The following is a 14,036-nucleotide window of genomic DNA, read 5'->3' on the forward strand; positions in this document are numbered from 1 at the left end:
AATTTAAGACTCAGAAGATAAGATATTGTTACTGCTGTGCACTGTACTATAGACCATGTGCAAAGAGGTATGCTGTTAAAGAGATTACTTAACAATGATGAATGAACAGCATGCTGTTGACCTGCAGCTCTCCTGACCACGAGGATAAAAGTCACACCCTCTCGAAGGATGAGTTTGACATTTCAAATAGATAACCTTTGTTTCAGTAAAATGTCTCGTCCTTGTCCTGTACTTTCATAGACTGTGGCTTGCTCAACTTCCCAGAACAAACATTGCCTTTATCGAGTAACTCCGATTCCACCTCCCCCCAACAGCCACAGACACATACACATGTGCTAGTACACCAGACACATGCACACAAGTTGAACTGAAGAGCCTCTGTTGGAGTACTGCAGGTGCTACAGAAAAGTGGTCTCACAGTTCTTGTACTCTTTGTAACATTAGAAACATTTCAGTTACTATTTAGTTTTACCACAGATAAAGTTGATTTAATAACAAATACAATTGAAATCACCTTTATTTATATACCCTTTAAAAAATTCTTCTTTCTCTGCTGCTAAATATTTCACTGTAAAAAAGTTTTAATATGTTGCATCAGATAACCTCTTTATGATGAACTAGACTGCAGTGTCAGTTTATACCGCACTTTCTCTGACTGACACACACACACACACACACACACACACACACACCTACGCAGACACCAGTGTTTGATGAAAATGTTTATGTATCTTGAATTCAAGTTATGCCCTGCAGACACTAGTTCATCTCTTTCGTATTTACCCTATTAACGGTCTCACTGATAGAGCACAATGACATGGGTTGCCAGGATGTTGCTGTTATTATCACTGTGACTCTATTTTGAGACTCTCTCACCCACGCGCTATAGAGGTAATGACAGGGTGTTTACAAATGAGAAATGAAGACACTGAGAATTAAAAGTTTTTATATTTTAATCAAAATGTAGACCCCCTTGACAAAGAGTAATCGACAATTATCTTTTCTATTTGTGAAAGAGAACAGAGATATGAACAAAACCGTAAGTCATGGATTTTACAACTGTTGTAATTTACGATTTTAGAACATCAATCTCATGAATACACACAAACAGTCAACAATTTGATCCAAGTCCTGACTTTATTTGGAAATTTGTCTGAAAAAATGGATCTGTCATCATTTGACTGGTGCCATCTGCGCATACTGCCACACACACAAAGGAATAACCACACACATTAACACTCACCACAACGTCAGCACAGCAACGTCACACAATCCAAACAGTGCCCATTGCTAGGCAACCATGCCATCCCAGTGCAGATGGCAAGGTCTGATCATGTTTATTTTACTCTAATCTAATGCACTTAAGTCCTTGTGCCTCTCCATGGCTTCAGAGTGACGTTGGGGATATGCAGTATGTGTGTGGAGAGATCAGGAAAGGCCTTTTAAAGTCTGCTCTACCATGCACTGTACATAAATGGTTGGTTTACCTCACCCGGCATTTGCTTCTTGTTTTTTAGCACATTTTTAGTGGCAGAATAATTGTGGATTTTAGTGGTTTAGTGAAATACACAATTTCACTATGCAGTAATGTTTAATTTGTTAAAACAATCAAACCTTAAGGGCCTGAGGTTCCATGACCGTGATAAAGACCATGTACAGTAACAATAATAATAATAAAAATTATTTGAGGGCACATAATAATAATAATAATAATAATAATAATAATAAAAAATATTTGAGGGCACCTTTCAAGAAACCCAAGGACACCTTACATGCAAGGTTTTAAAAAGACAATAAAACATAGATGTAAAAAGTTCATCCCTGACTCAAACAAAAAAAAGTAAGCTGCAAAAAATGCAAGGCTTTGAAACCATGGTCAACAGACAAGTTATTGGTGTCACATTGTCTATGTCCACTTTCTTATACAGTCAATCATTGAAAAAATCTATAATTCACTTTGCAGACACCTTTATTCAAAACGAGTGAGCACAACACAAGCAAGGATCTAGAAAGGAGGAAAACATTGTCAGTAGGTGAAAAAACAAACAGCTTTAAGTCCGATTGGACACACTGTGCCGACAGGCATTGCACAGAGGCAAATATCAACATTGACAGCTGTTCTTAGGAGCTCTAATCAGTATAAAAAACATCTTAAAAATTGTTGTTATTAAATAACACCAGCATCATTACCACTATCATCATCCTCAAGAAAATCAAACCCATCGTCATCATCATTAAGGTCGAAGGTATTCGTTAGCTTTTTTTAAAGATTTAAAGTGACTTTGCATATTGAATGGATTTTGGAAGCTCGTTCTAGCACCAGGGGGCAACAGAGGAGAAATGTCTAGTAAGCGTCTTAGAACCCTTTTGTGAAGGTCGGATCAAACGCCCTTCATTGGCAATGTAGCGGTTGGGAGGACATGGAGACCTGGATTATAGAGTTAAGGTGAGGAGGAGCTGTTTTGTAAGCGAACAGCAGAGTTTTAAATTTGAGCAATAACTGGGATCCAGTGTAAGGAGTATGAACAGCAGAGTGACCTTTTCCTTTGGGTAGGTTGAAGCCCAGTCATGCTGCTGCATTTTGTATCATCTGCTGGAGTTTGATTTTACCTAGTACCTGTCTCCACCACTCATCAGTGCATATAGGAAGACCTGCCAGTAAAGAGTTCACATAGTGAATGCATGATATCACTAGAGCATGTACCCGTAGCTGTGTAGCCTGTTCTGACAGGTTCTAACTTCACTTTAAACTAAGTTTCCAGAGAATTTTGTGATTCAGAGTTAGTTAGTAAGAAATGTATTCAGAAATATTTCCACAAAAATCAGAGACCCTGAGGGAGAGTGGAATATCCTGGCAATGACATGATTACTTCCTCAGCCTACTCAGACCCCAGGACTGCCTGCAGTTTGCGTACCAGCCAGGTGTTGGTGTGGAGGATACCATCCTGTACCTGCTACATCGAGCTCACTCCCATCTGGATAAGGGAAGCAGCACAGCGAGAATCCTCTTCTTGGACTTCTCCAGTGATTTCAATACTATCCAGCCCCCCCTGCTCCGGGACAAACTGAGTGGGATGGGAGTGGACCCCCACCTAGTGAACTGGATCTCTGACTACCTCACGTGCAGGCCTCAGTACGTCAGGGTGATGGACATCACGTCTGACACTGTGGTCAGCAGCACTGGAGCCCCCCAGGGCACAGTGCTGACCCCTGTTCTCTTCCCCCTGTACACCTCGGACTTCTGCTACAACTCCGAGCTGTGTTACACAGAAGTATGCCGACGACACAGCCATTGTCGGGTGTATCAGGGATGGCAGGGAGGAGGAGTACCGGACACTGGTGGGGGACTTTGCTGCATGGTGCCACACGAACCAGCTACAGCTCAACACCTCTAAGACCAAGGAGCTGGCCATTGACTTTGGGAGGTCCAGACAGAGGATGCAACCTGTTCTGTTAGAGGGAGCTGAAGTGGAGGCTGTGGACTCCTATAAATACCTGTGTCTAGACCATAAACTGGACTGGACAACACACACCAACCACCTGTACGAGAAGACACAAAGCAGGATGTACTTCCTAAGGAGACGGCGGTCCTTTAACATCTGCAGCAAATTGCTGGGGATGTTTTACCAGTCCATGGTTTCCAGCGTCCTTTTTTACACCGTGGTATGCTGGGGGGGGGGGGGGCAGCATATCCAAACAGCACACATCCAGACTGGACAAACTGATCAGGGGGGCCGGCTCTGTGGTCGGCATGAAGCTGGACTCTCTGGTGACGGTGGCAGAGAGGAGGACACTGGACAAACTGCTGGATATTATGGACAATGCCAGCCACCCTCTGCACACTGTCATCAGTAACCAGAGGAGCCGGTTCAGTGAGAGACTGCTCCTTCCCAAGTGCAGAACCAACAGACTTAAGAACAGAACAGAGTTGTGTATATTTTCCATGCATATTTTTTGTCTATTTTTTCCAACGGAAGTGTGTTCTATTATTTATTCTATCTTATTCTTTATATTGTTACTTTTTTTGTTACCTGCTACATTTTATTTTATTGTATATGCTACTGGAACCTAAATTTCCTTGAGGGAGTCATTCTAAAAGGATCAATAAAGTTCAGTCTAAGTCTAAGTCTATTAGGCATCTGTGAAGCTCACTGTAGCTCACAGATTAGCGGTTTTGGTATAGCGTAACTTAAAATTGTAGTATTAAAATGGTTTCTACCTGTGTGTCATTATCGGCGTTTGCTGACTGGATGAAATCTCTTCAGTCACTCCACATTCCTATTATCATAAGCACCATGAAAGAATTACATTTATTTACACACCCTGTTTCTCTTATACTTAACCTGTTCCACCTGCCATCATACCAAGAGTGTTCATGCATACTAATTGGCCATGTGAGTCACTTAAAAATAATTCAACACCTTTTCAAAAGTTTGAACGCAACCATCCCTAACTCCAAATATTACAAAAGGAATGGTAAAATCTGAATGCACATTTACGATAACTGTATTTCTCTTAACTTGAATATAAATATACTATAGATGAACTGTACCACTCCAAATAAAACAGAAGACAGGAATTTGTATATTCATTAATTAATTGCCATTGGTAGACATTTTCCTGTGTCAAAAACAATATTATATGTGGATATTTAACCATTACATGACTAAGGTTTCAACTTGTTTATTTTTCCAAAGGCAGCTTCATTTAACTAAATAAATCAAACTTCCCCACAGTTCTACCATACACTACATGTCTAGAACCAAACCATGGACACAGACCAAGCTGAACCTAAGTGAAACATTTTAAAACCGGATATACCCTTAAAAGGGCTGTAAGAGACCAAAAACAGAGATCGATTATTGGACTTAAACTTCAGGTGAGCAGGAGTTAAAAGTTAAAATAGCTGCTGCTCCTTCATTACTACACGTTTAGTTAAGTTTGGCTGATTAATTTGAAGGCTGGTACTATGTGAAAGTGACTTCCTAAACTCATTTCAGTTGCCCAGAAGTGGCTGGAAAAAAAATAGTGACTGCAGAAATAAAAAATAATATACGCAATAAGAATCTCACCATCTTTTAGGGCATTTACAATTCAGTGCCAATAAATATACCACAGAAAATTAGACTAACAAATGCTATTTGCAGCTCGATTGCAATTCCTAGTTCTGATAAGCATCTCAATATTTGTCTGCCTTAATGCCACATTTTCCATATCTGTGCATCTGTCAGTCAGCAGAGGCAGCTTTCCTGGTCTGTCAATTTGTTATCCCCCCTCCTTCCCATTTCAGTGTGTTTAAAATGGAAGATCTATTTATACAGCAGGTCTGTGGGAGCCTGTTTCCTGTAGTTGCTTTGTCAGAGAACTGGTGTGTCTGTGGAAGCAGGCTGGAGGGGCTTTAGGCTCTTCATCCCCACTGGTCAGGCTCCATCCCTGCAGGGCTTAGCCACAGACTCACACCCAGGCATCTCCACAAGGCTGGATGGGCATGGGATAAATTGCTCTATACCTACAGCAAAATAATGAGCAAACAGAAACACAAAACACACTTCACACTGTGGTAAGCATACAAACAAAAAATCTTTCACCGTTGCAAACAAAAGGTTATAACTGGTCCTGATGGATGAACTTGTATAGTAGCATGGCATTCCGGGCTTGGTCGATACCAGAGAAGGCTTTTGTTACAGCGCTTAAAAAACTTGTCTTGTTTGCTGTTTACTTTGATTAATCAGTGTATGACACATGCCTTAATAGCTGAACAGCTGACTAAAAGTTGGGACGAGTGCCTTCTTATTTACATTATGGTCAGTGTTTTTTTTCCTTATTAAACAGAAAAATCTAACGACTGTCTAACTTTCAATTAAGTTCTTTTTATGTTGTGCTACTTTTGTCAGAGAATATGAATGAAAGAATGCTGCTCTAAACACTATTATTACTGGACACACATGCACATTAACACATGAAAAAGTCAAAAAGGAAGACTTTAACATAAACTTACAATACGATAGAATATGCTTCATAACTTTTTTACTTTTTTTGAAAAGTGAGTCAATTAATGGGTTCCATTTGGTACAGGACATTTTACTGCCAATTACAGTTACAGTAAATTAAATCTAATGGGTTTGAAGAGAAACCCTTTATCCAAACTGGGATACAAAATAATAAAAGCTGTTCAGCAATCAAGAGCTTCAAATATGTATATTGAGAAAAAAGTTTCATATGTAACACTATAAGACTAACACAGAGTCACCATAGATTCACATCCATATCTCAAACACTCCATGCCAGGGCCTGATCTCCCAAACACTGTGTTCTCACCTGAGTTAACTCCAAAAAGCTGACTTTTGACAAATATTGTAGAATTGCATAGAATGAGTGTCCCTGTGTATGAAACTGGGGCATCAAATAGTTAACAATGAATATACAAGTGTTGTGGTTTTTTTCCTCAGGTTGATTCTGAGAAAAATGTATGTCATATTCCTCTTATCTACTCCCAACCAGTGGTTAAACGAGCCCCTAGTAGAAAGCTCTGTTCTCTTTTGCTATTTCAATCCCTTGTGTTTTTTATTCTTCACTTTTGACCACTTTGTTTAGTAATCTCTGTAAGTTGGGACCTTGTATTGGCAACTTTGTCATTCAATGAGCTGCGTAGTTAGCTACATCACGTGTGTGTCACCGAGTGCATGTTTAGGCTTTACATTTGACCCGGCCATCAACATTGACATGACTGTCAGCTGGTACCAACCAAATATAAGTTACATAACCTGCTATGTGTGTGGACTCACAACAGTCTTGTCAGATGATGTTATGATGTTATGTGACCAGTATTGACTGCAAACTAGAAAAGAACTGTTTAATACATGCTTAACGCTTGACTGACTGAAAAACAGCACACAATTCTTCACTGACCTGTTTCTCTTATCTTATAGCGATAAGCAAGATGTTATTGCAAAGATACTTGGCTGCCTGTCGTGAATCAAAAGAAACTTGTGACCTGTGATGAGTCCATAATGTCGAGGCCTCAGATCTTCTTTCAACTTTTTTTTTTACGTTGAAATAATAACGTTTTAATCTGTAAGTGGCAATTGCCTATACAAATAAAGTTGTAAAAATGTACTCAAACGTTTAAATTGTCATAATCCAAGTCTGTGGATTTGGTTGGAAGTCAACCAAAAGAGCACGAGGCCATCTAAGAGATTAGCCAGTAAAATGCAAAGAATGTTTAGGACCTCATGCTTGGATGTGAAAATGTTAACTCTCCCACATAATTGGTCTTTTTTTTTGGTCTGAACACTCTCTTAAATACTCTGTATAAGTTTGTTCACCCCATGTGCAGAGGTTGAAGTCCTTTTCTGCATGTCTCTCTCCCTAATCATGTAATAATCCATTTTTCCGGTGATAAACAGATAAAAACTCATTAAATACATAAATATGTTTTCATTTTAAATACTGCTTAGCTTATAAGGCCACTTCACCCTGCCCTCTGATGAACTCTGTATAAAATGATGAGCCACTGCCCTGCTCAAGAACTAACCCAGAGCCCCATCTAGTGTTGCATTCATGAAATGCAAGAAACCTCAAAAACGACAGATACCTCCCAAATGAAGAAAGTCTGTGACCGAAAGAGTAATTGAATATTTTATTAATATTATACATTCACATACATATAAATATTTGCACATAAAATATTTATAGAAACTTCAACACATAATTTTTGAATTATTTCTTATATGTGCATCTCCTTGTTAATAAAGGTACAGTTACTATACAGTTATTGTACATATTATCTCCTCAGAAATTCTCCAAATTCTAATTCATCCACTTTGCCTCAGTGAGATTAAAGTCCTACGTCTGTGTGTAGCGAATAATCTCACTCAGGTCATAGCCGGTCACTGCAAATGCATAACCGTCACCGTCACAGAACTTGGCCCCGCATATTTGTGTGTCTGTCACACATTCATTGTGCAAATGTGCAACCTATAAGAAAATGAGAAAAGTCAATCAATAAGGAACCATAAACAATTACAGGTAAGTCTTCACTTGATTTTGGACTAAATAAAAATGAGCGTTGTATTCTGTTTTACGTCCAAATACCTCCACACTGTTGGTCTCTGGGGTCAGTGTCAGATGCCAAACCCTGACGAGAGAGTCCTCAGCTGCAGAGAGGAGCTAAAGTACAAAAGCCCATTACACCATGTTGTTTGAAAACCATTGTAGAAATTATGCATTTGTTCATATCAAATTTGGTTTATAAATCTTACCAGCCCGGAAAAAGGAGCAATGTCCAGTGAATATATCCAGCGAGCGTGGGCATTGATTTCAGCATGAAGAATTCCTGTCACAGCCTCATAAATACGGATCTGGCCTGTGCCATAACCTGCCACCACTGTACCTTTCCACAGCTTGACAGATGAGCAGGTCATGCTTTTAATAGTGAGGAGGATGGAGGATCATTGTCATTACAGAAAAGGAGAGATAATGGACTTTGGATTAGATCAGGGAGGTGAAATAAAAAAGAAACACACAGCAGTGGAAACATACACAAAGTAGAGTACATAAATATACTTCTCTATTAGGCTAGGATAGAGATAGAGGAAAGTATTATGAGAAAATTAGATTAGGGTGAATGATGGTGGATTACAGTATTAGTTTGCTTCTATTTAGCTACTGTTTTAAACTCAAGTTTACTTTCAACACCTCAAAAAAAAAAAAGGCATTCTAATGGTATAAGTCCTCACTCAAAACCAGCAATCTTGTTTAGTAGCTGAAATTCCTCCCCAGACTTCCACACACAGAGACTCCCTCCATCATCTGCACTGACCAGATCAGCTATGCACTCCTGAAGGTAAGAAGACAGCGACAGAATGGAAGGGATTATACAGAATGGTTGTTTTTCCTTTAGTGTTATTACATAAGCAAGAACTCACTCAGGTTGGCTTTTCTCGTGGAAAAAAATTTATCAATCCTGTATCAACACACAAACACCAAACAGATAAACGTCATACCTGGCTGCCTGAACACTCAGAGGCAAGATCAGTTATGGACTCTTTATGTTCCTCCAGGACCTCAGACAGGGTGATATTACTGCCTTTACTTGGGACATCAAACACAAGAATTGAACCAGAGGAAACACCTGGGGAGAAATTAAAGGTAGACGTGAAGTGCCTTGTTTATCTAAAACATGGAAACAAACACTTGTTGCGTTACTTACCCACACATATATAATTCTGCCACACTGCGGATATCCCTCGAGCAAATGTGGCCTGAGCTGGAACACAAACAAAAGTTCTGCGAGTGTACTCTGAAAATGTAAGGTCAAGTATGCTTGCAAAAATCTTGTTCCTATCTACAATGTCCTCACTACCTGTGTACATAAAATAATGAAGAGGTAGTTGCCTGGAAAGTTTTATTTAATTACAAAATCAAGTCCTCCCACTTATGTTTCTAATTATGTTTGTGTTACAATGATGGATCTTCTGCATTTGACACGATTCTGGAACAGGACAATCCCTGTCTTATTTTATTGTATCATGTCAAACTGAATTATCTTATTGTATTGCATCACATTTATTATCACATTTATTATTTAATTATTTACCACATATTGATACCTGGTCAAGTTTTAAATATCAACTAATGTCCATAACATTGTGTAAATTTACCTGTAGGTGTTTCCGGGGTATCCAATGCATGCCAGTACACCATGATGGAGCCATCAGATTCATACATCTGTAACAATGATTTTCATGTCAAGTTAAAGTATGAAACATATGAGGTTCACATCTTTAAAAAGAAAAGTTAACTTCCGTCTTGAATATATACATTTTAAGCAAGGACTTTGATGAAATTGCAGCACTTTTTTTCCAAATGTGGCAACAACAAATAAGAACACACCTGGATGCCTTTCTGGGAGGTCACCACCAGCAGGTCACGAGAAGGCAGGACACAAAACGCAGCCTGTCACAACAAAAAACAGGAACTTGTACTTGTGTTATCCAGGAAAAAATAAAGTAAATTATACAAGATGAATCAACACATTGGAAACACTTAAACATGTAGTTGTAGTTGCTAAACTTTTTTTTTGAGCAGCTGTGTATAACATGTCACAGTATATTATACACCACAAGGATGAAGAACTTAGTGGAGAGTACCGACAGTATGCTGCTGTCGCCCTTCTTGAATTTAAGCTCAGTAGAGCACTGTGGCCTGACCTGCATGATGAGTGAAGTGCTTGTGACGACGTTGGGCTCTTTGGACTGCAGCTGACGGTGGGAATAGTTGAGGCCGTCCCATGAGGCGCTGACCATGTTCACCACGTTAGCATGGACCACGGTGAAGTATGTGAGGCGCCGCGAGGCGATGCGCTGCACGCTCAGGTTGTTGTACAGCGACGAGGCGCTGTTCTTGATCTGGATGCTCTTCTCTTTGTGATACATCATGCAGTCTTCTTTACAGCGTAGTCTGATAAAATGGCGGTGTCTGATATGTTTAAGACCTTGAAACGGCCAATAAAAAAAACACTCTGGTTATTTCACGGTGAAAAGTTAAGTTAGGAAAAGTAAATAAAACGCATTAAGGGAAGGAGTAAAGGTAGGATTGCTGGTAATGGTAACCCTAAATATTAGCTGTGAGCTAATGTTAAAAAGCACACGACACCACAGGTTAGGCCAGCACCATTTTTGTGATAACATAACGTAACTGGCTCAGCGTCCATGGGTGCTGTCTTTATCTTCCTCGACACATCAAGTAAATGTTAAAGAAAACACATTTGTAGCTCTTGTTAGCGACAGGATTACCTTCGCGTCCTCCGCAGCCATAGAGACAACGCCGCCTCTACGTAAAACGTCATCATTGCGTGGTCTGTTGCTGAGCAACCGAAGCGCAAAGGATACAAATGAGGATGTGAGGTAAGGTTTTAAACTCATATCCCCGAAAATAGTTAATAACGTAGACATAATATACGTTCTATATTATGTCTATGGTTAATACAAGTTGCTTGTTACTTAATAACAATGTCATTTTTTACAGCGGTGTATTATCTCAAAATAACCAACACCCGTAAAGCTCACACTTATTTTACATGATCTCATTAAAGATCGTTGTCTGCATACTATCCTTCTCGCTTCCTTATTGTAAATGTTAATTATTAACTTGTGACTTAGATTAACTTCGTAGAATTTCATAATTTGACACAAACTGGTAATGAAAAAACTAATAGCTGGTGTAGTCACAAACACTGGCTGACAGTCTGAGTTTGTGTCCCTCCCACATAAAACCTTCAAACAAGTTTCAAAGGGAATAAAAGCCGAAGAGGTTTGTTTGTTTGCAAACTAAAGTTTTGTTTTAATTTAGTGCAGTAATGTTTTATGTAAAGAGATCCAAAAGTGCCACTTTTCACCACATCCGCTAGAGTGTGCTAGTGTTACCACATGATACCGGCCTGCTCAAAACAAGAACTAGTGAACTTTCTTGTTAATTTTTGCTTATTTCTACATGTAATTATGTGTTAATTGTGTCTTCGTGTTTCAAACCAGCTTCTTAGCCAAAATGCCCCGCTCTGCAGTCAAGCCCCAAGTTGACAGGCGTAGGTCATCTTCCCAAGGGACCACGCCTTCAGTAGAGGACCTCGAAGTGGAAGATATCATACCAGGCCACTTATCTAAGGCCCAATGGACAAACCTATTGATCCAGGAGGATGCAGATGAGATAGTAGGGGAAATAATGGAGGAGCTACTCAGCAAAGTCATGGAAGGCTGTTTCAAGGTGCACATTAAAAAACAGGTACATCTGAAAACTTCTACATTTTTATTTTTTTTATCTTGAGAAGGTGATAAGATACTAGTGACAATAACAGAGTGACCATTCAAGTTATTAATCATGCTTTCATCCATTGGTATATAAATAAATCCACTGTATATGTTGTTTAAGTAACAGCAATTCATTGTGTTAACTGTCTTTCCCCCAAGCTGGCACCCTTTTCCGCATTCTGGGCCAAGAGCTACCTCACACAGATTGTGGAGCAGCACATTCTGTCCTTAGATGAAGAAGAACAAGAGGAAGCAGCTAAAACAGAAGACTCAGAGGCGATGCCAACCATTCTAGATACCTGGGCTCAAGGATGTGTGCCTGTAATAAAGGTTATTACACCTCAACCTCACCTCATGCAACAGCAGGTGCTTTTGAAATATCTGTACTAAAGATTTACTCTACAAATTGAATTGAAGCCATTTATAAAATATATATATATATGTTTCTTTCAGGTTGCTATTGGTAATGTCTCACAAATAGAGACAAATCTAAACCAACAATGTAATACAACAGCCCCAAAAAGCAGTTCCCCAAAGCAATCTAAGGAGCAAACAAATCCTGGGAAGCCTCTCACTGACGAGCGATATAAAGTTTTTACCCCTTGCCAACCACCCAAAATTAACAGGAAAAAATTGCAACCAGTAAATCTACATCCAAAGCCAGTTCAAAGCAAACTACTGCCACCCATTTCCTGCTCAGTAGAAAAAAAGGAAAGGGTGCTAGACAGTAAAAATAGGAAGCATTCAGTATCGAGCCCTATAACAGGATCTTCTTATCAACTAAAGGACAGAAAACCCATACCCAAGCTTGATCCCTTCTGCTTGCCTCGGCACTGCATCTTTCCTCAGCACGAGATTGTGGATAAAAACTACACAAAACCCATCTCCAAGAAACCAAGTGGACAATCAAAACATGAGTCAAGAGCTAACAAACAGCAACGTGAGTGGACAGAAATCTCGCCAAAGCCGCTAACCAGCTCCAAGGATGAGCCAGAAAAGTTTCAGAGAAGTCAGGCAGATATCTGGCTGAAAAAGTTGTCAACTTCTAAACATGGAAAGGAAGGGATAGGTTCGTCTGGGCCTTTGCGATTGGACACAATGGATTTAGCCAAAGGTGTTTCTTTCCATGATTTTCAGACATTTGACATTAACCCAACCAAATGTAACCCTTCTGCCCAGTCTACCAATCTGAGTCTGATACGTCGTGATGCAGCTGTGCCACTTTTTTCAGTTGATCAGGTTACCACAGGTCCATCACCTCAGGTCATTCATTGTTTTAATTCAAGAACGGCAACAACTTTTAATAAAACGTGATCATACATGTCCATAGCTGTTTTTAGAGCAGTTTAAGCTTTAAGTTTTTGAAATAAAAACGATCCTACAAGAAAACGATATGATCAGCTGTGGGCTTTGTTGTAAAAACAATATTGTTTAAGCCAGTCTACCACACATCACTGTGGCTAGGGAGTTGCACTGCTGCCAACCACAAGACCCTGCAGCGCACAGTGAAGGCGGCTGAACAGATCATCGGTGTCCCACTCCCCTCTCTTCTGGACCTCTACGGAACCTGCCTCACCCGCAAAGCAACCAGCATTGGGAGTGACCCTACCCACCCCTCACACAGCTTCTTCAGCCTCCTGCCATCGGGAAGATGATACCGCAGCCTGCGGGCCAGCTCCACCAGACTGAGAAACAGCTTCTTCCACCAAGCTGTCAGGAAGCTGAACTCTCTTCCTTCCCTTCCCTCCCCTCTGCCCCCATGAACACTGAACGTTGAAACCTCCTCTTGTTTGAAGTTGAAACCGGTTAGCACCAAGAACTCTGGACATTTAACGCACATTGCATTCAAAGTTGAACTTTTCCTCCAATCTTGTTTTAGATTCTATTTTATTTAACTTTGTACTTATTGCACATTTAGATGTTATTAGTGTAAATATTATGTATCTTATTTTACCTAATTTTTACCTTACTCGACTACATTGCACCATGGGGGGGACGTCATTTCGATTTCGCTGTATGTCTGACATATTTTGGAATTGACAATAAAGAAAACCTTGAACCTTGAAATGTACTTGTTAACTGTGCATTTATAATACCAAAAGGAGAATATTGTAGGATATTTAGTTTTAATTTCATTAATATATTATTATAGTATCTAAAGAAAGCTATTGTATTATCAAGAGCATCAAGGGGTCTTGAAGGCTATTTCTAGTTTACATTCAACTTTTC

At 39.7% G+C, this 14,036-nt stretch overlaps 2 protein-coding genes across 3 annotated transcripts in view; one reads left to right on the forward strand and one right to left on the reverse strand.

The window, feature by feature from the left end:
• Positions 1–7,625: 7,625 nt before the first annotated feature.
• wdr54 (WD repeat domain 54) overlaps positions 7,626–14,036 on the reverse strand; it is a 60,114-nt gene continuing 53,703 nt past the window's right edge. Inside the window, exons 1-10 of one of the 2 annotated variants that reach the window (XM_079347516.1) lie at positions 10,797–10,872; positions 10,212–10,495; positions 9,895–9,957; positions 9,663–9,729; positions 9,212–9,268; positions 9,006–9,133; positions 8,739–8,839; positions 8,262–8,424; positions 8,095–8,169; positions 7,626–7,977 (exon numbers count right to left, since the gene is read on the reverse strand). In XM_079347516.1, the coding sequence (XP_079203642.1) occupies positions 7,846–7,977; positions 8,095–8,169; positions 8,262–8,424; positions 8,739–8,839; positions 9,006–9,133; positions 9,212–9,268; positions 9,663–9,729; positions 9,895–9,957; positions 10,212–10,439 (1,014 nt within the window). In that variant the 5' untranslated portion in view covers positions 10,440–10,495; positions 10,797–10,872 and the 3' untranslated portion in view covers positions 7,626–7,845. Of the gene's footprint in view, positions 7,978–8,094; positions 8,170–8,261; positions 8,425–8,738; positions 8,840–9,005; positions 9,134–9,211; positions 9,269–9,662; positions 9,730–9,894; positions 9,958–10,211; positions 10,496–10,796; positions 10,873–14,036 lie in introns of those variants that run through there. The other variant, XM_079347517.1, reaches the window with a different exon arrangement.
• Positions 10,801–13,196, forward strand: c20h2orf81 (chromosome 20 C2orf81 homolog). The gene is made up of 4 exons (XM_079347461.1): positions 10,801–10,907; positions 11,535–11,781; positions 11,967–12,173; positions 12,261–13,196. Exons 2-4 carry the CDS (start codon positions 11,548–11,550, stop codon positions 13,119–13,121), a joined length of 1,302 nt encoding a protein of 433 aa, XP_079203587.1. The 5' UTR covers positions 10,801–10,907; positions 11,535–11,547; the 3' UTR covers positions 13,122–13,196.

This window comes from Symphodus melops, assembly GCF_947650265.1.
Source record: "Symphodus melops genome assembly, chromosome: 1".
NCBI lineage: Eukaryota > Metazoa > Chordata > Actinopteri > Labriformes > Labridae > Symphodus > Symphodus melops.

Bases quoted from the DNA above. Each gene is read 5' to 3' on its own strand.
- c20h2orf81 (XM_079347461.1), top strand. From the start codon at position 11,548: ATGCCCCGCTCTGCAGTCAAGCCCCAAGTTGACAGGCGTAGGTCATCT. The intron at 11,782-11,966 runs GTACATCTGAAA...CTTTCCCCCAAG, and splicing joins AGGTGCACATTAAAAAACAG to CTGGCACCCTTTTCCGCATT. The intron at 12,174-12,260 runs GTGCTTTTGAAA...TGTTTCTTTCAG, and splicing joins CTCACCTCATGCAACAGCAG to GTTGCTATTGGTAATGTCTC.